Here is a 22625-nt window from a genome sequence, read left to right as displayed (position 1 = left end):
TCTGTGTAGTGTCGGTCATTTCCATAATTTCGCTGCAGCGACAGGTACGTTGTTGTTGCTCGTTCCTGCGGCAGCACACATCGCTGTGTATGAAGCCGCAGGAGCGAGGAACATCTCCTTACCTGCGTCCCACCTGCAATGAGGAAGGAAGGAGGTGGGTGGGATGTTTACGTCCCGCTCATCTCCACCCCTCCACTTCTGTTGGCCGCCTGCCGTGTGACGCCGCACGACCCGCCCCCTTAGGAAAGAGGCGGGTCGCCGGCCAGAGCGACATCGCAGGGCAGGTAAGTGCATGTGAAGCTGCCGTAGCGATAATGTTCGCTACGGCAGCAATCACAAGATATCGCATCTGCGACGGGGGCGGGGACTATCGCGCTCGGCATCGCTACAATCGGCTAGCAATGTCGCAGCGTGCAAAGTACCCCTAAGGGTAGGCCATCAATGTAAAGGTAGTGGACAACCCCTTTAATGATCAGAAAATAAAGTGCATGTCACTTCCTCGAAGTGGCTCCTGATAAAAAATCGATACAATCTATGCACTGTCAAATCAAAAGGCTACAAAAAAGACTTCAGGAAAAAAATAAACTCTGCACAAATGTTTTCAAGAAGCAGTGAACCCTAAAGCAGTTTCAACTACAAAATTCCTCAGGTGGAGCTCAGCAGAGAAGTGTTGGTTAAGGGCCTGTGGTGATGTCACATCCATGTGACTGTAATGGGTGGAGCTCAACAGAGAAGTGTTGGTGAAGGACCTGTTGCGGGCGGGGGCCAGACCGCAGCTAAGGGGCTGCTCGGGGACGCTTGGATCCAGGGCTTTTCTGTGGCTCGAGTGGGAACCGGACCCGGGCTTGAGCAGCGGTCCGCCGCCCATAAGTGAAAAAGAGGATATTTACAAGGGAGATTGTCTGTGACACCACCCGTGGGTTGCAGTGACGGATGGTGACACCGCTGCTGCCTCTGGGGACCGTGCCCGGGACTGATGGAGCGGGGCAGCAAGGTGGGATACCCTCCACGGGTAGGGGAGTTGTAGTCCCGGGGCCCAGTTGGGAGTTGTGGTGGTAGCAGGCATTGCAGGGAATAGTACACTCACAGCTCGGTTGTCCTGGTGCTGGATGAGGTTGTATTGGTGTGGACGGTTAGTAAACACTGATGTGATGAGTTCAATAAGCACAGAGTCTTTTGTAAACCAAATTGCTGGTAACTGGTGCCCTCGGCTGCTGTGAGGACGGGCCCCTCACCCAGGGGTGTACTACAGGTGCTCTTCTTTTGCCTGAGGTCTGTGTCTGCTCCGTGCACAGGTCCGGACCGGGTCCCGACAGTCGGCACCGGGGGGCCACTACCCTATCCCGGTCAACTTCGGGTCCCACAAGCAGCAGCCTATTCCTGAGGCCCTTACTGCCCCTCTCCCCAAGCTCCACACAGGAGCTCCTTCCAGACTCTACGCTTCCTGCAGACTGACCGTTCACTGCAAACTGGAAACTCCCTATATAGTTTCCTCCCAGACACTTCAGACCTCTCAGCTCCGCCCACTGGTGTTGTGCGTCACAGTGTTAGAAACTCCCCAAGGGAGAGTGAGATCTGCAACAGAAAGATGGATGCAAACCTCTGTGACACCCTGGTTTTACCAGGGCGGCACAGACCTGTGATGATGTCACATCCATGTGACTGTAATGGGTGGAGCTGAGCAGAGAAGTTCTGGTAAAGGACCTGTGATGAAATAATTTACTATGCTGGGAGCGTGACTAAGTTAAAAAAAAAAAAGAATCCTGCCTGAACTTGAGTGACAGTGACTGATCCCAGCAAAAGCTCCGCCCCTATGACTGAAAGCTAAGGTATTTACTGCATTTACCTAAGCATATAAAGTATTTTTTTATGATAAATACATGGATTATTTTTTTAAACCATGTTAGTGATGCACATTGCATAATTTAAACCACAATGGGGGCGGTTTAATATAAAAATTACAACATGACAGGTTCCCTTTAAGGAACCCCTTATAACACACACACAAAAAAAGTTTGTCCTTTTCTTCCTCCAGAAATCTTTTCAGCGGTTCCTAGCTGGTGGGCCATGCAAATCTGTAAAAATATTGATGCCAATCTGGAATAATAAAGTGATTGATTTGTAGACGGAGACACTGAAAATAAATAGCAGGGCAGTTAAAGTATCAATCAAGTAGAGAGACTGCAAATTCTGAAAACCTTTAAGAAAAACAAGATCATTGGTGTGGATATTTGCAGAAGACAAAAAAATAACATTGGGAAGATTTATGATTGTCGGCTTCGGCTTTTGAAGATGGTGAACGCAGAATTTCATTATCAATCCTTCCATGTTCTAGCGCACATGTCTGTATGGCATGGTCTTAATTGAAGGCACATTTATAGGCTAAAGGGTGCTTTACACGCTGCGACATCGCTTACGATATATCGTTGGGGTCACGTCGTTAGTGGCGCACATCCGGCGTCGTTAGCGACATCGCAGCGTGTGACACCAAGGAGCGACGATCAACGATCGCAAAAAACGTCAAAACTCGTTGATCGTTGACACGTCGCTCCTTTTCAAAATATCGTTGTTGTGCATGCCGCTGGTTGTTCGTCATTCCTGCGGCATCACACATCGGTATGTGTGACAGCGCAGGAACAACGAACATCTCCTTACCTGCGTCCACCGGCAATGCGGAAGGAAGTAGGTGGACGGCATGTTCAGGCTGCTCATCTCCACCCCTCCTCTGCTATTGGGCGGTCGCTTAGTGACGCCGAACAAACCACCCCCTTAGAAAGGAGGCGGTTCGCTGCTTACAGCGACATCGCCGGGCAGGTAAGTACGTGTGACGGGTGTTAGCGATGTTGTGCGCCACGGGCAGCGATTTGCCTGTGACGCACAACCGACGGGGGCGTGTACGCTCGTTAGCGATATCGATAGCGATATCGCAGCATGTAAAGTACCCTTTAGGGAAAAATATTTGCACTAGAGGTTTGGGAATGAAAATTCCTTCATATTAGAGTAACATTTCCAATTTTGTAACTGGAGAACAAACGCTCTTCAATTTTCAGAATTCACATATAAATCAATGGAAAAAGTTGCGCATGCGCAGAAGCTATTGGATCTTTATGGACTATAACTGTGGATATGTCAAAAATGTGCAAAATAGGACATCCCCTTTCCCTTGTATCAACTATCTATAGTATGAGATTGTATTGCTGGGGGTTTCAGCTTCGGATCGCCATCAAAAAAAGAAAGCTCAAGCTTGTGCTGTGAATTCCATGTAATTGCACATAAGTTGAAGCTTTGTACTCCATCAATAGGTAGTCGAGAACATGGAAAAACTACTTTTCAGAGCCCGTCAAGTCTCTCTTCTGACCCATTTTGCCAAACGAACGGAAGTTGCCTAATAATTAAGCCCCCCTTATATAGGGTGTTGATGTCATTACACCGCACCCCTCCTCATTACAGAGATGCACATCACCTGATTTACTTCATTGGTAGTTGGCTCTCAGCCTATACAGCTTGGAGTAGGACGACATGTATAAAAAGTATCATGTGATCAAAATACTCCTTTGCCTAATAATTCTGCATACAGTGTAGTGTAGAATTCATATGGAAAGTAGTCTGGAAGAGCATGGGGGTGTTTCAATGCACTTGTATTAAGCAGTCTAAGTGCACTGACACGCCCCCAGTGCACTTCCTGCCTGATTTGCATGTGTTTTCTACACCACATTTCTTATGACTGGCACATCAGATCTCAACAAAAAAGGTATACATTTTATTGGTAGAGAAGTGCCCATACAGCCATACCACTACTATATATATATATATATATATATATATATATATATACTGTACATGGTTCCCTTTAAGGAGTTTTTTTTCCAATGTGAGCAAAACATCTTAAAATAAACTTTAGGATTACTGTTCCTTAACCTAAGCAGTATCTCACCTTATGTTTCCAGTATATTACTTCCATTTTGATGAAGAGTAATAACCTGTCATAAATTCCTCCAAGTAACAACAGATCATGAAGCCTATCTCTATCCTACTTCTATTTCTTCCCCTGTTACCTAAAGACATTGCTCTTTTAAACTGAAGATGTGTGAAAATCCATTTGGAAGGCTAAATTGCGAGACAATGACTTGGAAAGCCCTGTTCTGGCTCGCAATGACCTCCCGTAGCTTCTAACAATCATACTAAACTTCTATATAATCTGTTTTGGCAGCACAAAAGAGATACTTCGAAGATCACCAAGTATGTGGAGCTTGTTATCGTGGCTGATAATCGCGAGGTAAGAAATAAGGATATCAGAAAAGCTTTTTCCTCTTCTTTATTTATTGCATACAATGTCCGGAGCTCAGATATGGCTGCAAATGGGATGCTGTCATCCAGGCCACACAAAATTTGCAGGCTAAGAGTTCACTCATATATGTATATTAAAATCACTCTGATTCTTATCCTGAAAAGTTGGCCAAGTGTCCTGCGTATGTCATTCCGTATATGTGCCACTTCTGGGGCGGTTGCGGGCTGGTATTTTTAGGCTGGGAAGGGCCAAATAACCATGGACTTTCCCAGCCTGATAATACCAGCTCCCAGCTGTCTGCTTTACCTTTGCTGCTTTCATAAAATAGGGGGGAACCCATGCCTTTTTTTCATTAATTTATTTATAAAGTTAAGCAACTGTAAAATAAACAACACATGAAAGGCACTAAAGGGTGCAATTTTATAATATGTAGGGGGTTGTAAAGTTATATATCTGCAGGATATCTATTCTATCTATATACTATGCTCCTATCATTTATTTATATTTTTATTATTAGTTTTTTTTCCCTTTGAGGTGTGCGCATGACAATTAGATGGCATATGGATGGTTTGTGCCATACATTTTTTTTCTCGCACCCATAGACTTGAAGGGAGCGCGTCTCATCCGATATATGTGGCCATACACAACATGTTGGGATTTTTTTCTTAGCCCAAATGCAGCTGAGGAAAAATGTGCAAATGAACACTGCCTCATGAGATAACATTGCTATCAGCAAGCAGGCATACAATCAAAGATTTTCTATCTGTCAATCATAAGTACAGCATACACAGTTGAAACTAAAAGTTTACATCCACTATCTAAAAAGACATCTGCAGGTTTTTGTCTCCGCTCTCTATACAGACACATCTGCAGGTTTTTCCTTCCTCTCTATACAGACACATCTGCAGGTTTTTCCTTCCTCTCTATACAGACACATCTGCAGGTTTTTCCTTCCTCTCTATAAAGACACATCTGCAGGTTTTTCCTTCCTCTCTATACAGACACATCAGCAGGGTTTTCCTTCCTCTCTATACAGACACATCTGCAGGTTTTTCTCACTATCCAACATGAAATACGAATAAACCTTTCCCGTTTTAGGTCAATTAGGAACCAAAAATATTTATATTTGCCAAATGCCCGAATAATGAGAGAAAGAATGTTTTAAGGTATTTTTATTACTTTCTGCAAAGTCAAAGGTTATACACTAAAGCGGGCTTTACACGCTATGAGATAGTTAATGAATTATCATTGGGGTCACGGTGTTTGTGACGCACATCCGGCGTCATTAACGATATCGCAGTGTGTGGCACTTATGTGTGATCTAAAACGATCGCAAAAGTGGCAAAAATCGTTTGCCGCGGAGAGGTCATCCTAAAACAAAAAATCGTTTTCTTCTAATTAGTGATGTTGTTCCTCGTTCCTGCGGCATCACACATCGCTATGTGTGACACCGCAGGAGCGAGGAACATCTCCTTACCTGCCTCCACTGGCAATGCGGAAGGAAGGAGGTGGGCGGGTTGTTACGTCCCGCTCATCTCTTTCCCTACGCTTCTATTGGACGGCTGCCGTGTGACGTCGATGTGACGCCGCATGACCCGCCCCCTTAGAAAGGAGGCGGATCGCCGGCCAGAGCGACGTCGCAGGACAGGTAAGTGCGGGTCACAGGGGTAAGCGAGGTTGTGCTCGACGGGCCCTTGACGCACAACCAACGGGGGTGGGTACGATCGCTAGCGGGATCGCAGCATGTAAAGCCCGCTTAAGAGTACCATGCCTTTAAACAATGCGGGACAGTCCATATGATGATTTCATGACTTTGGAAGCTTCTGATAGGTTTATTGGCAACATCTGAGTTAAATAGAGAAACTGCTGTGGATGTATTTTAATGCACACCTGCAAACACTGCTTCTTTGTGTAGCATCTTGGGAAAGTCAAAAGATCTCAGGAAGAGAATTGTGGACTTTCACAAGTCTGGTTCATCCTTGGGTGTAATTTCCAGATACCTGAAGGTGCCTCATTCGTCTGTACAAAAAATTATACGCAAGTACAAATAAGATGCTAATGTCCAACCATCATATCACTCAGGAAGTAGACAGGTTCTGTGTACCAGAGATGAACGTGCTTTGGTCAGACATGTGCATATCAACTCAAGAAGAAAAGCAAAAGACCTTGTGAAGATGCTGGCGGAAGCTGGTAAGATTGTGTCATTATCCACAGTGAAACGAGTACTGTATCAACAGAAAGGCCACTCTGCCAGGAAGAAGCCATTACTCCATAAGAAACATAAAAAGCCAGATTAATGTTTGCAAATGCACACAGGAACAAAGACTTTAATTTTTGGAGACATGTCCTGTGGTCTCACAAAACTAAAATTGAACTGTTTGGCCATAATGACCATCGTTATAATTAGAGGAAAAAGGGAGAAGCTTCGAAGCCTAAGAACACCATCCCAACTGTGAAACACGGGGGAGGCAGCATCATGTTGTGGGGTTGTTTTGCTGCAGGAGGGACTGGTGCACTTCACAAAATATATAGCATCATGAGGAAAGAAGATTATGTGGCAATACTGAAAAACATCTCAAGACATCAGCCAGGAACTTAAAGCTTGGGCGGACATGGGCCTTCAAAATGGACAATGACCTGAAGCATACTGCCAAACTGGTTACAAAGGATGACAAAGTCAATGTTTTGGAGTGGCCATCACAAAGCCCTGATCTCATCCTATTGAAAATTTATGGGCAAAGCTGAAAAGGCTGGAACGAGCAAGAGACCAACAAACATGGCTCAGTTACACCAGTTCTGTCATGGGGAATGGTCCCAAATTCAACCAACTATTGTGAGAAGCTTGTGGAAGGAGATCCAAAACATTTCACCCAAGTCACATAGTGTAAGGGCAATGCCACCAAATACTAATGAAATGTATGTAAACGATTGACTTTGCAGAAGGTAATAAAAATGCCTTAAAAAATTCTCTCTCTCATTATTTGGCATTTGGAAAATATAAATAATGTTGGTTCCTAATTGACCTAAAACAGGAAAGCTTTATTCTGATTTCATGTCAGATAAGTGAGGAAAAACCTGCAGATACAGTTTGTCTGTATAGAGAGCGGAGGGAAAAACCTGCAGATGTGTCTTTATCAAGAGTGGAGGGAAAAACCTGCTGATGTGTCTTTATAGAGAGCGGAGTGAAAAACCTGCAGATGTGTCTGTATAGAGAGCGGAGGGAAAAACCTGCAGATGTGTCTGTATAGAGAGCGGAGGGAAAACCTTCTGATGTGCATGTATAGAGAGCGGAGGGAAAACCTGCAGATGTGTCTTTATAGAGAGCGGAGGGAAAAACCTGCAGATGTGTCTGTACAGAGAGCAGAGGGAAAAACTTGCAGATGTGTCTTTATAGAGAGCAGAGGGAAAAACCTGCAGATGTGTCTTTATAGAGCGCGGAGGGGAAAACCTGCAGATGTGTCTGTACAGAGAGCAGAGGGAAAAACTTGCAGATGTGTCTTTATAGAGAGCAGAGGGAAAAACCTGCAGATGTGTCTTTATAGAGAGCAGAGGGAAAAACCTGCAGATGTGTTTGTATAGAGAGTGGATGGAAACTTGTGGTTTCAACTGTGTATATATACATATGTACGTCAGAAGTCTTATATAGAAGAAACATATATTCTTCCATAGTCCTCTGCATGGGAAAGCTTTTGCCTTTGTATGGCTAATACGGTCAAGAAAAAAATAAATAAATGCAGCTTTGGATGTGTTTAAAGTAATGAGTAAATAAAAAGAAATAAAAAGAAATAAATAAAAAAAGACTATTTAGATATCACTTTTTCAAAAGTTATTTAAGTTTATAGCTTTTTCCCAAATTGCATGACTGGTTGTTTTTCATGGTTTTTGACTACAACAAGCTGCGATCTATGGCCCTGTATGTGTAATATGATAAATTTAGATACCTCATTAGACTTACAATGAATGGCAACTTAGGCATTTTTTAGACAGTGAACATAATCAACCTGTCATATTTGTCTTCTCCACACAGGAGAGAAAAATCAATAATGTATAAAAGTATAACAACAATGTAATTGCATTTTTCTGTGTGATGTACATCTTATGAATATAAAGTCGAAGACAATTGTAGGAGGTTCGTTGCCAGATACTTTGTCCTGATGGAGAAGAGATGAAAGCTAATTCCTTGTATATAGAAGTCTATGGGGGTCAGATCGGACGCGTGCCTATAAAGAAAATGTAATCAATGGTTCCCTAGCTAGATATACTTTTGCCACCAGTGGGGACCATGAGTTTTCTTCATTATTCTCCTTCTATATTTCCCTGGTGGCATTAATTATATTTCCCCGTCCTTTTCATCGGTTCAGAGCATTCAAAGTGTAAAGGATTGACTGCAGTGAACAAATCTAAGCCCCACCCCCGCGGTTCAGTCCAGCCCATGAGGAGCAATATACGTTTATTTCGGGAGTTTATAGAGGATTCTACAGAAAAAAACAATAAACAGTAATGTTTTTTGCATTTTCCCATTAATGTCTTGGTTTAGAGCAGTCTTTCCCAAACTCCAGTTCTCCCGGCTTTTCCAACAGGCCATGCTTTCTGGATTTTATTACTACTAGACGGGAGAGAACCAGTGGCAATATCTGATACATTGATACATTGATAATAACGCCATCAACTGTGCAATACTAATTATTATTGTATTGTATTGTATAGTATTGTATATATATATATATATATATATCTCTATATACAGTGCCTACAAGTAGTATTCAACCCCCTGCAGATTTAGCAGGTTTGATAAGATGCAAATAAGTTAGAGCCTGCAAACTTCAAACAAGAGCAGGATTTATTAACAGATGCATAAATCTTACAAACCAACAAGTTATGTTGCTCAGTTAAATTTTAATAAATTTTCAACATAAAAGTGTGGGTCAATTATTATTCAACCCCTAGGTTTAATATTTTGTGGAATAACCCTTGTTTGCAATTACAGCTAATAATCGTTTTTTCTAAGACCTGATCAGGCCGGCACAGGTCTCTGGAGTTATCTTGGCCCACTCATCCATGCAGATCTTCTCCAAGTTATCTAGGTTCTTTGGGTGTCTCATGTGGACTTCAATCTTGAGCTCCTTCCACAAGTTTTCAATTGGGTTAAGGTCAGGAGACTGACTAGGCCACTGCAACACCTTGATTTTTTCCCTCTTGAACCAGGCCTTGGTTTTCTTGGCTGTGTGCTTTGGGTCGTTGTCTTGTTGGAAGATGAAATGACGACCCATCTTAAGATCCTTGATGGAGGAGCAGAGGTTCTTGGCCAAAATCTCCAGGTAAGCCGTGCTATCCATCTTCCCATGGATGCGGACCAGATGGCCAGGCCCCTTGGCTGAGAAACAGCCCCACAGCATGATGCTGCCACCACCATGCTTGACTGTAGGGATGGTATTCTTGGGGTCGTATGCAGTGCCATCCAGTCTCCAAACGTCACGTGTGTGGTTGGCACCAAAGATCTTGATCTTGGTCTCATCAGACCAGAGAACCTTGAACCAGTCTGTCTCAGAGTCCTCCAAGTGATCATGAGCAAACTGTAGACGAGCCTTGACATGCCGCTTTGAAAGTAAAGGTACCTTACGGGCTCGTCTGGAACGGAGACCATTGTGGTGGAGTACGTTACTTATGGTATTGACTGAAACCAATGTCCCCACTGCCATGAGATCTTCCCGGAGCTCCTTCCTTGTTGTCCTTGGGTTAGCCTTGACTCTTCGGACAAGCCTGGCCTCGGCACGGGTGGAAACTTTCAATGGCTGTCCAGGCCGTGGAAGGCTAACAGTAGTTCCATAAGCCTTCCACTTCCGGATGATGCTCCCAACAGTGGAGACAGGTAGGCCCAACTCCTTGGAAAGGGTTTTGTACCCCTTGCCAGCCTTGTGACCCTCCATGATCTTGTCTCTGATGGCCTTGGAATGCTCCTTTGTCTTTCCCATGTTGACCAAGTATGAGTGCTGTTCACAAGTTTGGGGAGGGTCTTAATTAGTCAGAAAAGGCTGGAAAAAGAGATAATTAATCCAAACATGTGAAGCTCATTGTTCTTTGTGCCTGAAATACTTCTTAATACTTTAGGGGAACCCAACAGAATTCTGGTGGATTGAGGGGTTGAATAATAAATGACCCTCTGAATAAACTTTTCACAATTTAAAAAAAAAAAAAAGAAATAACATTCTTTTTTGCTGCAGTGCATTTCACACTTCCAGGCTGATCTACAGTCCAAATGTCACAATGCCAAGTTAATTCCGAATGTGTAAACCTGCTAAATCTGCAGGGGGTTGAATACTACTTGTAGGCACTATATATATATATATATATATATATATATATATAGATATATATATATATCTATATATATATATATCTATATATATATATATATAGTGAACATTGCAAAGTTTACATCACCACTGATATAATTGGTCCCAGTGGTAACATCACACTATTTAGATGGAGCTGTGAACTCTACTGAAAAGTCTGTTTGAGTATTTTCTAGTGATGAGTGGGCACCAAACTGCTTGAGTGCTCGATATTCGAATCACAGGCACCGGGTAGTAACGACAACTCTCATCTGAGCCGCACACAGCGGGACCCAGCGGCTCTGATGAGACCAATACCTGCATTTGTGGATTGTGAATTGCGACGGAGCTTTGTGGGAACATTTTTGATAATAAATTGATAACCCGAGAAAGTCTGGGGGAGTCTTCATTCAATAAATGATTTTTTCCTGTGTGTGTTTTCTTTCACTTTACACTTATTGGGTTAGTAATGGGGTTGTCTGATAGATGCCTCTCCATAACTTACCTCTATGCTTGATGCCAGCTGACATCAATCCCCAAAAAATTACCCCCATTGCCAATGCACCAGGGCAATTATGACAAGTACTATTTTGCCTAGTATAACTTAATAATTACATTTTAAAAACGGTGTGGGGTTCCCCCTATTTTTGGTAACTAGCCAAGGTAAAGCAGACAGCTGGGGGCTGATAACTAGCCAAGGTAAAGCAGACAGCTGGGGGCTGATAACTAGCCAAGGTAAAGCAGAGAGCTGGGGGCTGATAACTAGCCAAGGTAAAGCAGACAGCTGGGGGCTGATAACTAGCTAAGGTAAAGCAGACAGCTGGGGGCTGATAACTAGCCAAGGTAAAGCAGACAGCTGGGGGCTGATAACTAGCCAAGGTAAAGCAGACAGCTGGGGGCTGATAACTAGCCAATGTAAAGAAAACAGCTGGGGGCTGATGTTATCAGGCTGGGAAGGCCCTACACAGCCTAAAATTATATCAACTCGCCCCAGAATTGGCACATCCATTAAATGTACCAATTTTAGCACTTTGCCCAGGCTCTTCTGATTGCCCAGGTGCGTTGGCAATTGGGGTAATGGTTTATTGGAATTGATGTCAGCTGTGTAATGTAACCTGGCATCAAGGCCAGGGGTTAGTAATGGAGAGGCATCTATCAGACACCCCCATTACTAACCCAGTAGGTCTAAAGTGAAAAAAACACACAGGAAAAAATATTTTATTTGAATTAAAACTCCACAATACTATCCCTCGTTCACCAATTTATTATTTAAAAAAATCGACCAAACTCCAGCGTAATCCATGATGTACTGGACCCATGACATCCCCTGAATCAGTACTACAATCTCTGGAGCCTTGTTCAGAGAATGAGGCTTCATAGGTCACTCCTGGTCGGTGGCAGACCTGCAATGTCTCACGTGCGTTTTGATGCTCGAACAGACTTGGGTCGTTAACCGAGTATAATGGAAGTCAATTGGGAGTTCAAGCATTTTTCCGAGGCGCCGATGAGTTTTCATGACAGCCGGGGGTGGAAGACAGCATTTGTGCTATACAGCGTGGTGCAGATGATCACAGCTACAATAAAAAAAGGTTAAAAAAAAAAGTTTTGAAAAATATGATTTTTTTTTTAAAAAAACACAAAAGTTCAAATTGCCCCCCTTTTGCCCCATTGATAATTAAAACAATAACAAAAAAAATACACATATTTGGCATTGCCGTGTTCAGAAATATTCTAACAAAATATAAATAAATCAATCTAATTGGTACGCGGGGTGGCGAGAAAAACATCAAATCTCCAGAATTCCGTTTTTTTTGGTCGCCGCTTCAATTTAACCAAATTCTGTTGCGGTATGGAGATACAAAATTTAATTTAAAAAATAAATAAATATATATATAAATATAAAATTTAATAAATATATCTAAATATACAATATATAAATATATATAAATTTTGGTATGGAGATACAAAATTTTATTTAAAATAAATAAATAACTAAATATATATAATTATAAAATTTAATAAATATGTAAAATTTCTATAATATATAAATATATAATATATAAATATATATACATTTTGGTATGGAGATACAAAATTTTATTTAAAATAAATAAATAACGAAATATATATAATTATAAAATTTAATAAATATATAAAATTTCTATAAATATATATAAATATATAATATATAAATATATATAAATTTTGGTATGGAGATACAAAATTATATTTAAAATAAATAAATAAATATATATAAATATAAAATTTAATAAATATATAACATTTATATAAATATATATAAATATATAATATATAAATATATATAAATTTTGGTTTCCGAACCCAGTTTAGAAGCCTGTTATACTTACTAAGGTAATTAAGCAGATGTGAGGAATAACAACAATAACCAATTGGGTCCTGAGCTGTGAGTGATGTATAATTTCCGATAATGACCATTTACATATATTTCGACACTTGTACAACATTTCGGAGGTTGCGTCAGCCTCCCTTTTGTGATATGGAGGCGGTTTCTATTGTATAAAGCAATACCCCTGCATTTTCTGCACTGCAGCTAATTGCTGTCAGCCCTCGTCACATGCACACAGCTCATAAGCTGAATGGAATTTTGCTGCCGCCACCGCTCCTTGCGCCATATTGTATATATACACCTACACCGTACAATACTACGCAACTTATACATGTGACTTCTCTGCAGTTCCAGAGACAGGGGAAAGATGTGGACAGAGTTAAACACCGGCTGCTGGAAATGGCCAATTACGTGGACAAGGTTAGTACCGTCCTGTAGTGCACATATAATATATTGCTTTGTTCTTATTGTGCTATATGACTAATGACGGAATTACTCTTATTCAATAGTTTCGAATAATTCCTTCAGCTTTCTAATATTCCGTAATTGTGTGTGTTCATTCTTCGTTTTTTTCCATTTTTGTTTCTTTTCCGTTCTCGGCCTCTCTGCTAGTTTTCAGGGAATTGAAATTTTCTAGTTTATTGCTCGTAACTTGTACAAACCAAATTCAAAGGTATAGTCACAATATTTGTCTTTTTAAAATGCCATGAACAGGAGAAAAATTTTAGAGGGTGCAGTGATTTTAGTTGCATCTGTAGGTCCCTGCGGTCCCTATGACTATACAAATACTACTAAATACAGTTTGAGTCGGGGGCCCTGTTAGAAATTTTGCTTTGGAACCAACAAGCCTCAAATTACAACACTGTCAGGAGCTTTAAAGAATACCTGTCACTGTTAGGTTCTGTTCAGATTACAGATCCTGGCATTCCGCCTGAGAAATTCTCTGATGTTTGGGATCAACACAGGCAGACTCGGGCATTGACCTATTTTTTGCTAATTCATAGGCAGGCTAGTAATAGTTAATCTCTGCTAGTCTGCTTGTTTGTCTTCTTTGATCACATGTTCTGGGGAAGCCAATCATATCTTCTCCTCTCTTATTTATGCTGGCTGAATCCTTCCACCTATTCCAGCTATAGTTTATCTTAATTGGTCTGGTGACGTGTGGTGCTCTAGACTATCTGGTGAAAGTTGTGCTTATTGCTTTGTGCATTTGTGTTTACCGCTGTTGTCTTTTGTAGCTTCCTTCCTGTTCTTGTTTTCATCCTGAATCTCTTATTGTCTAATCTTGTGTGTCTGTATGTGTGCAGTGTATCAGCGTTTTGTTTTTCCTTTGTCAATCTTTATCAGTAGTTAATATCACCTAATCTGATACCCCACCTGATAGGAGGTGGGGTATCAGATTAGGTATGGTCTAGAGCAGGGCCAAGAATGGGGGTCAGGTGTCTCCACCATTAGGAGTATCCCTGAGGTTAGGGATAGATAGGGTGCCCTAGCGTGGGGGCCAGCATAGGGGCTCCTATCCCTCACTATTCAACAGTCACATTGTGATAGTCACTTTCTTAAAAAAAAATAAATAAATAAATAAAATACCCTATATAAAAAAATACCTGATTCTGACCTGTTTTTTAGTTTTGCACTTCACTCCATTTCAGAGATATTCACATTTGTTTCTTCTAGTGCGCATTATGTGAAATCTCTACTTTACATTTCAATTGGGCATTTTATCTCTGAAGGTCTGCACTTTCATCCATTCCTCCAATACGCTGCCAGTCACAGCTCAGCATCTGGTTTAAGAGACGATCAGACTAAGACGCTGCCAAGCTCGGATTGGCAGCGTCTTGGAGGGAGGGATATGAAGTGCACATCCCCAGAGAAGACTCTGTAGAAACTCACAATTGTACTGCAAAGCAGAGATTTCACATATTGTGCTGCAAAAGAGACAAATGTGAATATCTCTGCAATGGAGTAATGCAGCATAAAGTGGATCAGGGAAGATGTGGGATTTTTACAAAGTATTTAACACTTTTTTTTTAGTAAGTGACAAGTCTTCTTTAAGTAATTTTAAAGGGGTTTTCCACTTTAATGAAACCGAACCCCAAGTGCTCTTATATACTGAAAAGACTTATATACTTAAAAGAAGAAAAAGAGCAGTTATGCACCTTCCCTCGGACAAGTGCCAACTCCTCCTGTCTTGGCGTTTTAGCTGCTGCAATGATGATATGCCAATCGTACATCACCGCTGCAGACAATCATTGAGCTCAGCAGCTGTGCCAAAGATGTCTTGTGGTTCTAGACTCTGTTCTATGGCTTAAACATTGTTTTAGCCCATGTGCGCGCTAGAAAGTGACTTTTTCTTAAGGAAAATCCGGACCCTCTGAAAGAATCCCGCACCTGCGGTAAAAAAAAGCACCAAAATCGCATTGTAATCCGCATGTGGTTCTACTGTGATTGGCTTGGCCGCACAGCGTCATCTACATACACGTTGCCGCAGCTTCCGGGAGCGTGAGAGAGAGAGAGCGAGAAATAGACAGAGAGAGAGCGAGAGAGAGAGACACAGAGAGAGAGAGGGAGAGTCACCCCATGTCATAAGCTGAGGGGAACATAAGGCCCCTAAAAGGACTTTCAGAGCCCAAATTGTGCCCCCCAACTCCCCATAATCCTGATCCCCTCCCACCCCACTTACTGTATTTCTCTTGCTTTGGCAATACTAACTGTATTTTGGTCCTGCCAATAAAGCATATTTGAATTTGAGAGCGAGAGAAAGAAAGCGAGAGTGAGAGAAGAGAGCAAGAGACAGCGAGACAGAGAGAGAGAGAGACAGAGTGAGAGAAAGCGAGACAGAGAGAGTGAGAGGGAGATAGAAAGAGAGAGAAAGCGAGAGAGAAAGAGAGAGAGTGAGACAGAGAGAGACAGAGAGAGAAAGAGAGAGACAGAGAGAGCGAGAGAGAGCAAGAGAGAGAGCGAGACACAGAGAGAGCGAGAAAGATAGAGAGCGAAAGAGACAGGGAGAGAGCGAGACAGACAGAGAGAGACAGAGAGTGAGCGAGAGACAGACAGAGCGAGAGAGATAGAGAGAAAGAGAGAGAGCAAGAGAGACAGAGAGAGTGAGAGCAAGAGAGAAAGAGAGAGAGAGTGAGAGAGAGGGACAAAGAGCGAGAAAGAGAGTGAGAGAGACAGAGAGAGAGAGAGTGAAACAGATAGAGAGAGTGAGAGAGAGCGAGAAAGAGAGAGAGAGAGAAGAGAGAAAGAAAGAGAGAGATTCTGCTTTTTCCCATCCATTTCGGCCTTTTCCTCAGTCACCACAGCTCGCTGTTAGGTCCAACGTGAAATTATTCTGGTTTCCCATAGACTAAGGCGGGCTTTGCACACTACGACATTGCAGGTGCGCTGTCGGTGTGGTCAAATTGAAAGTGACGCACATTCGGCATCGCAGGCGACATCGTAGTGTGTAAAACCTAGATGATACGATTATCGAGCGCAAAATCGTCGTAATCGTATCATCGGTGCAGCGTCGGCGTAATCCATAATTACGCTGACGCGACAGTCCGATGTTGTTCCTCGCTCCTGCGGCAGCACCCATCGCTGTGTGTGAAGTCGCAGGAGCGAGGAACATCTCCTACCGGCGTCACCGCGGCTTCCGTAGGATATGCGGAAGGAAGGAGGTGGGCGGGATGTTTACATCCTGCTCATCTCCGCCCCTCCGCCGCTATTGGCCGCCTGCCGTGTGACGTCGCAGTGACGCCGCACGACCCGCCCCCTTAGGAAGGAGGCGGGTCGCCGGCCAGAGCGACGGTCGCAGGGCAGGTGAGTGCATGTGAAGCTGGCGTAGTGATCATGTTCGCTACGCCAGCTATCACACGATATCGTACCTGCGACGGGGGCGGGGACTATCGCGTGCGACATCGCAGCATCGGCTTGCGATGTCGCAACGTGCAAAGCCGCCCTTACATTGCGCGTCAAATATTCACGAATAGTCGAATAGCGGTGCCCTATTCGTCGGATATTTTGGTATTCGATCATCCCTAGTCATTACATATTAAATTCGTGAAACATATAGTCATTTTTTTACATATATTAAAAAATAAATCCATAACAGTAATTGATCCTCAGGATCGATATGCCCACAGGCTTTGTTTGTAGTCCATGGAGAAGAGCTAAAGACATAAAACAGCATCTAGACTATTTTCCAAGTTGATTCATCTTTGTAATGCATTGTAGAAATTCAAAATTGTTTGCAAAAGTATACACACCCTTTACCTAATAAGGTCAAGTCCAGATTTCATTGTGCCTATTAAACCTCGGCGGTATTTGAGCAGCGTTTTATCTTCATCTTATTAATTTTTTTTTTTTGTGACTGATACATTGTAACGCTTTCAATCCGCATGACGTCTTTTAATTAGCCCTGCAGAGACGCACTTTTGTTTTTCTCTATGGGGAAACTGCCTGTCTGATTCTTATTTTTTTTTTCTCTTCTTTCAAATGTTTCTTAAGATTTTCAGGGGAACATTTGATGTTGCGCTCACTCCAATACCTAACTACTTAATCAAATGAGAGTGTAGTGCTATCGGGGAGCTCAATATCCTGTGGGTGAGACATTCATTAATTCAGTCCTTTAAGACATGAAAATAATGTTACCTTTTCTTTCACAACATTATCACAAAGCTGCATTACTCTTCTTCGTTTTTTTGTAGCAAAGTCAGTGCAATAACTGTACGAGCTGATAACATTTAAGACTGCCTATAATTATCATACCAAAAAGAATTCCATCCCGGCCTGATGAGCGCCGCGCCATATTCTCAGCTAAATTATTCATCTGTAACATTCTGCATGTGTTAATGCTGTCATCTCCGGAATTAGGAAAAGATTGGAAGATGTTTTGATTAAAGAGGGAGAAAAAAAAAAAGTGCAATAAATTTATGAAAGATGAATACGTCTTGGTCTCGCTAAAAGGAGGATAGTTTTTGTCCTCCGTTAAGGTTTGAAAATAGACCCCCTGTTCAACATCTTCATCTGCCAAAGTGATCTAATGCAAAAATCACTCACAGTTCTATGTCCCACGTTTTCAGAGCCACTTAAAGGGATTGTCAAGTTTAGAAAATGTGAGCAATATACACTCCTATGGCATTAGAACTCCAAATTAGTAAGATTAGTTTTACGAGTGCTTGGGAAATAATTTTTTATGGTGTACTGAAAGTTTCTGTTTTATGTGACTAATTTATATAGTACCCCAAACAAAGAAATAATTTCTCTGAACTATGCACCAATTCGCTCACAAAAAATGAAATTAATTTATTGCATCGTGACTAATTTATATAGTACCCCAAACAAAGAAATTACTTCTCTGAACTATGCACCAATTCGCTCACAAAAAGGGAATTAATTAATTTATTGCATCATGGGACTATTTTATATAGTACCCCAAACAAGGAAATAACTTCTCTGAACTATGCACCACTTAAAGGGACTGTCCAGTTTAGAAAATGTGAGCGATATACACTCTTGCTTTGCCATTGGAACTCCAAATTAGTAAGATTGGTTTTACGAGTGCTCGGGAAATCATTTTTTATGGTGTACTGAAAGTTTATGCTTTATGTGACTAATTTATATAGTACCCCATACAAAGAAATAACTCCTCTGAACTATGCACCAATTCGCTTACAAAAGGGAATTAATTAATTTATTGTATCATGTGACTAATTTATATAGTTCCCGAAACAAAGAAATAACTTCTCTGAACTATGCACCAATTCGCTCACAAAAAGGGAATTAATATATTTCATCATGTGACTAATTTATATAGTACCCCAAACAAAGAAATAAATTCTCTGAACTATGCACCTATTCGCTCACAAAAAGGGAATTAATTACTTTATTGCATCATGTGACTAATTTATATAGTACGCCAAACAAAGAAATAACTTCTCTGAACTATGCACCAATTCGCTCACAAAAAGGGAATTAATTTATTTCATCATGTGACTAATTTATATAGTACCCCAAACAAAGAAATAACTTCTCTGAACTATGCACCAATTCGCTCACAAAAAGGGAATTCATATATTTCATCATGTGACTAATTTATATAGTACCCCAAACAAAGAAATAAATTCTCTGAACTATGCACCTATTCGCTCACAAAAAGGGAATTAATTACTTTATTGCATCATGTGACTAATTTATATAGTACCCCAAACAAAGAAATAACTGCTCTGAACTATGCAACAATTTGCTTACAAAAAGGGAATTAATTAATTTATTGCATCATGTGACTAATTTATATAGTACCCCAAACAAAGAAATAACTGCTCTGAACTATGCACCAATTTGCTCACAAAAAGGGAATTCATTAATTTATTGCATCATGTGACTAATTTATATAGTACCCCAAACAAAGAAATAACTGCTCTGAACTATGCACCAATTTGCTCACAAAAAGGGAATTAATTAATTTATTGCATCATGTGACTAATTTATATAGTACCCCAAACAAAGAAATAACTCCTCTGAACTATGCACCAATTTGCTCACAAAAAGGGAATTCATTAAAATAATTAATTAATTAAAGGGAATTTTACATTATTAGAGTCTTCTTTTCAAGATTTAACTTGATCTCTTGGTCTCTTCTCTCCTGAAATGTCTGCATTTTGGGCTAAATAAGTCTTCCAATTGGGCATCATTCAAAATTTTGCACTGATTGTTTCCCTGCACATTGTTGGTTGCAGAATGAGCTAATGAAAAATCTGTCAGTGAACTCTCCGTCATGAAAAATGAGCTAACAAAAAATCTGTCAGTGAGCTCTCCGTCATGAAACATGAGCTAAGGAAAAATGTCAGTGAGCTCCCCGACATAAACAGTGAGCTAGCGAAAAATCTGTCAATAAGCTCCCCCTGTCATGAATAATAAAGGCTACTTTACAAACTGCGATATCGGTCCCGATATCGCTAGTGTGGGTACCCGCCCCCATCTGTTGCGCGACACGGGCAAATCGCTGCCCGTGCCGCACAACATCGCGCAGACACGTCACTACTTACCTGCCCGGCGACGTCGCTGTGACCGGCGAACCGCCTCCTTTCTAAGGGGGCGGTCCGTGCGGCGTCACAGCGACGTCACTGAGCGGCCGCCCAATAGCAGCGGAGGGGCGGAGATGAGCGGGCCAAACATCTCGCCCACCTCCTTCCCTCCTCATAGCGGCCGGGAGGCAGGTAAGGAGAGCTTCCTCGTTCCTGCGGTGTCACACATAGCCATGTGTGCTGCCGCAGGAGCGACGAACTGCATCGTTACTGCTGCAGTAACGATAATCGAGAATGGACCCCCATGTCACCGATGAGCGATTTTGCACGTTTTTGCAACGATGCAAAATCGCTCATCGGTGTCACACGCAACGACATCGCTAATGCGGCCGGATGTGCGTCACAAATTCCGTGACCCCAACGACTCCGCATTAGCGATGTCGCAGCGTGTAAAGCCCCCTTAAGCTATAAAAAAGATTTATCAGTGAGCTCCCCATGTCATGAAGAATGAGCAAAGGAAAAAATATGTCAGTGTGCTCCTCCTGTCATGAAAAATCTGTCATGAAAAATGAGCCAACGAAAAATCTATCAGTGAGCTCCTCCTGTCTTGAAGAATGAGCAAATGAAAAATCTGTCAGTGAGCTCCCCTATCATGAAGAATAAGCTAACGAATAATCTGTCAGTGAGCTCCCCCTATCATGAAGAATAAGCTAACGAATAATCTGTCAGTGAGCTCCCCCTATCATGAAGAATAAGCTAACGAAAAATCTGTCAGTGAGCTCCCCTATCATGAAGAATAAGCTAACGAAAAATCTGTCAGTGAGCTCCCCCTATCATGAAGAATAAGCTAACGAAAAATCTGTCAGTGAGCTCCCCCTATCATGAAGAATAAGCTAACGAAAAATCTGTCAGTGAGCTCCCCCTATCATGAAGAATAAGCTAACGAAAAATCTGTCAGTGAGCTCCCCCTATCATGAAGAATAAGCTAACGAAAAATCTGTCAGTGAGCTCCCCTATCATGAAGAATAAGCTAACGAATAATCTGTCAGTGAGCTCCTCCTGTCATGAAGTTTGAAACTATTATCTGGTTTTTTTTTCTAAACTCTTCTCAGCTGATTCATGAAAACATCAATGTTCAGTTGTGGGTTTGGGTCATGAATCAATAAAGAGGAACTCCATAAAAGAAAAAAGTTACAAACTCCTCTTCAGAACAGCTCACTGATAGATCCTCCATTAACTTGTTTTACAGACGGCAACATTCAGGAAAACCAGGAGCCTAGGAAAGCCACATGGTGCAAAATAGTTGGAGTTAATTGTGGAGTTTACCCCTGTTGTCTTTTATAGCTTCCTTCCTGCTCTTGCTTTTCTCCGGAGCCTCTCATTGTCTACTTCTGTGTGTGTGCAGAGTGTCAGAGTTTTGATTTTCCCTTGTCTGTTGTTATCTGTTTTCCATCTCACTCCTGCCCCGTCGTCCCTCCCTTAGGGGAATATCAGCGTACTATTTCTCAGGAGTATAGTAAGGCATTGGACTCTGGCATCTCCACCATTAGAAGTAATCCAGAGGTGAGGGATAGGCTAGAGTCCATTAGCATAAGGGACAGCACAGGAGCCCCTATCCCTTAGATTCAATTATTATTAAGGCTCGAATAGGCGCGTCTCTGTAGAACTACAGAAAAGAGTAGCGCATGCTGCAATTTTTTTTTTCCATGGGAAAAAATGCTCATCCGGACTGTCCTATTGAATAACATTGGTCCGAATTCTGTTTTTTTCAGACAGAACTCGGACTGAAAGTACAGTCATGTGCACCTAGCCTGATGGCATGCATCTGTTCATCAAATATGATTATCGGCTAGCTTTGGGCATTTTTGGGTCTCCATCAAATATTGTTAAGGTGTTTAAAATCAAGCTCACCATGTTGCTAATCTTCATTTCACATGGAGCTTGGGCAACAGCGTCGCCATAGCCAGTGTAATCCCCCCCCAAAAAAAAACGGGTAGAAGTCGAGCTCTGACATATGAAAACTTATTTATTTATTCCAGTTCACATACAGTGCATCATGAGGTAGTCAGTGAAAACATGGATAGCTTTTTCAACGCGTTTCAGGTGTACTCTGCACCCTTAATAATGATGATTGATTGAACACTGGATAGCATGTTCAACGCGTTTCAGGTGTACTCTGCACCCTTAATAACGATGATTAATTGAACACTGGATAGCATGTTCAACGCGTTTCAGGTGTACTTGGGAGACTTAATCATGATGATTGAGGGAACACATGGATAGCATGTTCAACGCGTTTCAGGTGCAGTCGGAACCCATAATTATAATGATTAAGTGAACACATGGTTCACAGGTTTACTCGCCACCCTTAATCATGATGATTAAGTTAATGCATAGATAGCTTTTTCAACGCGTTTCAGGTGTACTCAGCACCCGTAATCATGATGATTGAGTGAACACATGGATAGCAAAAGCATGGATAGTGTTTTCAACGCATTTCAGGTGTACTTGGCACACTTAATCATGATGATTGAGGGAACACATGGATAATGTTTCCAACATGTTTCAGATGTATTCTGCACCCTTAATTATGATTGTGTGAATGCATGTCAACGTGTTTCAGATGT

General features: G+C 41.7%; 1 protein-coding gene across 2 annotated transcripts in view; it reads left to right on the top strand.

The window, feature by feature from the left end:
* ADAM12 (ADAM metallopeptidase domain 12) overlaps positions 1–22625 on the top strand; it is a 779249-nt gene that overhangs the window by 477813 nt on the left and 278811 nt on the right. For both annotated transcript variants that reach the window (XM_075348446.1, XM_075348445.1), the window contains exons 7-8: positions 4211–4276; positions 13337–13408. In XM_075348446.1, the coding sequence (XP_075204561.1) occupies positions 4211–4276; positions 13337–13408 (138 nt within the window). The remainder of the gene's footprint in view (positions 1–4210; positions 4277–13336; positions 13409–22625) is intronic.

This window comes from Anomaloglossus baeobatrachus, chromosome 5 (assembly GCF_048569485.1).
Source record: "Anomaloglossus baeobatrachus isolate aAnoBae1 chromosome 5, aAnoBae1.hap1, whole genome shotgun sequence".
Classification (NCBI taxonomy): Eukaryota; Metazoa; Chordata; class Amphibia; order Anura; family Aromobatidae; genus Anomaloglossus; species Anomaloglossus baeobatrachus.
The sequence above is the reverse complement of the archived record's forward strand: the minus strand, read 5'-3'. Positions and strand labels throughout refer to the sequence as shown.